Source organism: Austrofundulus limnaeus, unplaced genomic scaffold (assembly GCF_001266775.1).
Source record: "Austrofundulus limnaeus strain Quisiro unplaced genomic scaffold, Austrofundulus_limnaeus-1.0 Scaffold440, whole genome shotgun sequence".
NCBI classification, from domain to species: Eukaryota; Metazoa; Chordata; class Actinopteri; order Cyprinodontiformes; family Rivulidae; genus Austrofundulus; species Austrofundulus limnaeus.
This window is the reverse complement of record NW_013952842.1, coordinates 354591-357010: the sequence shown is the minus strand read 5'-3', so window position 1 is coordinate 357010 and position 2420 is coordinate 354591. Positions and strand designations below refer to the sequence as shown.

The 2420-nt window shown below is 37.3% G+C and overlaps 1 protein-coding gene and 1 long non-coding RNA gene across 3 annotated transcripts in view; one reads left to right on the top strand and one right to left on the bottom strand.

Moving 5' to 3' along the window:
* The window catches only part of LOC106529390 (uncharacterized), a 13195-nt gene extending 10781 nt beyond the window's left edge, over positions 1-2414 (top strand). Inside the window, exon 3 of one of the 2 annotated variants that reach the window (XR_001311634.1) lies at positions 1786-2414. This is a non-coding gene — a long non-coding RNA (uncharacterized LOC106529390). Of the gene's footprint in view, positions 1-1141; positions 1213-1785 lie in introns of those variants that run through there. The other variant, XR_001311633.1, reaches the window with a different exon arrangement.
* eny2 (ENY2 transcription and export complex 2 subunit) overlaps positions 932-2420 on the bottom strand; it is a 2885-nt gene continuing 1396 nt past the window's right edge. Inside the window, exons 3-4 of the mRNA XM_014024804.1 lie at positions 1207-1281; positions 932-1084 (exon numbers count right to left, since the gene is read on the bottom strand). Of these exons, the coding sequence (XP_013880258.1) occupies positions 1008-1084; positions 1207-1281 (152 nt within the window). The 3' untranslated portion in view covers positions 932-1007. The remainder of the gene's footprint in view (positions 1085-1206; positions 1282-2420) is intronic.

Below are 2420 nucleotides of genomic sequence, written 5' to 3'. Positions count from 1 at the left end.
ATTATCTTAAAGGAATCTAAATGTTTATGAAACCCTGGTTTTGTACGAGTCTGAAGGATTGATCCACTTTAATCCAGGGATTAAGATTATGGAGCAGTCTGGAAGATGAGGTTAAAATGACAGAACCTTAAAGAGAATTATAAAATATAGTATTCTGAAGAAATATGGAGAATTATAATTGAATTCATGCAAATTGGTGTTTTGTTTTTAGGTTTTCAGTTGTTTTGATTTTGTTGTATTTTGAACATATTTTGTGTTTAAAAAAAGAAGGACAGATATTTGAAGCTTTATTCTTCTGCTGCCTTTTCATTTTATTTTGATTGCATGTTTTTTTGTTGTGTACATAATTGTTACAAATGAAATGAATAAATTAAAAAAAGGCAGCAACTTCAGCATGTTGATGACCTCATATTTTATTTGTGTAAAATCTGAACATTAGAGCATTAAAACAACAGACATTAAAAGTCCTTCAGTGCCGGACGTTCTGGAGACAGAACATTAGGCTCCTCCCACACAACTAATTCAGCTCCTGAACACCTGCTGTCAGTGTTTTCTAAAGCCTGAACTGTTCCTGTCACTGATGTCTTTCAATCTGTGTGAAATCAGAGATAAAAGAACAAAAGCAGACATGTTGTCCAGCAGGTTCAGCTGCGTCACAGAGGAGCTTCTTCTTCTTCTTCTTCTGGTGGAACAATGAGTTCCTGACAGGAAAATATGCAGAACGTGTCTCAGCTGCAAATGTCYGACACGAGACACAACTTTAAATTATTTAAAGATATAAAGTTGACCTCCTGCAGGAGGTCAGCTTTTAAAATGTGTTGCAGTTTAACAGAAGTTCATCAGGAGGTCCACCTGTTCTTACAGACTTCACTCAGACAGGAAGCAGCTCCAACAACCACATCTTTACTTTGAATTTTATTTTATTTCCAAAACAGCAGCAGAAACAAAATAAAGACACAGTATTAAAAAATAAAATAAAAACTTTAAACTGATGAAAGTCTTTTTCTTCACATGGCTGCGTGTTGGACAAGAAAAGCTCTGATTCTCTGCAGGAGTTCTTTCTTCACGCTGTCTGGTACCAGAGCTGCAGAGGAGACAAAAAAAAACATTAAATACATCATTTAATCCTTTTATTCTTCAGGGTTTCTGCTGAGGTGAACTCCAGGACCACAGGAAGTGGAGCTCTGATGTTCACTTCCTGTTTACCTCGGCCTTTAGGCGTCACCTCTGTCACCAGGTCCTCCACGGTGACGTGGTCCAGACCCTTCTCTCTGATCACATCTGCACACAAACAATCAGGAGCATCACTGCAGCTGCAGACAAAAACATTAGCTCTAAAGCAGGGGTATTCAACTGGCGGCCCATGGGCCACATCCGGCCTGCGGGTGACCAAAGTCCGGCCTGCGAATTGGTTCACTCACGTCTTAAAAGCCAGACCCCCAGTTTTCTACGTTAACTCTGATAAGTTCTTTTAGTTAAACACAGACATGTTTGTATCTACAGAAACATCAGAATCTTAACTTCAAACTGGTGAAAACATTTTTATAAACAGTTAAAACTACAAGCAGCTGAAGATAAAACTATGAAAGTGAAAATAATTTTTTTGGCAAGTCAGAGATGTCAAACTAATATTTGTGTTAAATAAGAGTCAGAATGTTCTTTTAGTTTTTGATATTTAATTATCACTACTTTTATAGGGTTCTGTGTGTTGTATTCATGATTAAATGCAACAAAATAAAGTATTTCAAAGGTAACAGATGTTTGTAAAACTTGGTTTATTTACAGACTAACTGCTGGATGTTGGGCCCCTCAGCTGTTGGTCTGCAGTAACTGTGGCCCCCGGACCGATGCAGCTGAACAGTCCTGCTCTGAAGGTTTGAAACATCAGGACAGATGTTATTATTTACTGAACTCAAACTAAGATGATGTCATCCAGCAGAACATGATGTTTCCTTCTGGAGATGACGACAGATTATTCAGCTCAGGTTCTTATATTTTGGTTTAGAAACACTCGACAACCCTGGATTTACACACGTTATAAGACCACGTATACTCTAAACTTAAATTATGAAAAGTCTCGTGACTTTTTGCTGCCTGAGCTCTTGTTGAGTTTTCTCCACGTCCATGAGCTGAAAACAAACAAAACACTGTGGGCAAACACTGTTTTAAGCTGCTAGCTTAACCATAACAATAAAACTACTTTACTTCAGAAGTATTTACATCCTTATATTACTGCGTTTGGTCCACGGCCCTCAGACTGAGTTTAATTTTGACCTCTCAGGGAAAATGATTATTTATCTATTTATTTATTTATTTATTTATTTATTTGTTTGTTTGTTTGTTTTGGCCCTCTAAGGTTAAATGTTTGCATTTTGGCACTCTCATGGAAAATGTTGTTAAAATTTGGCCCACTCAGGAAG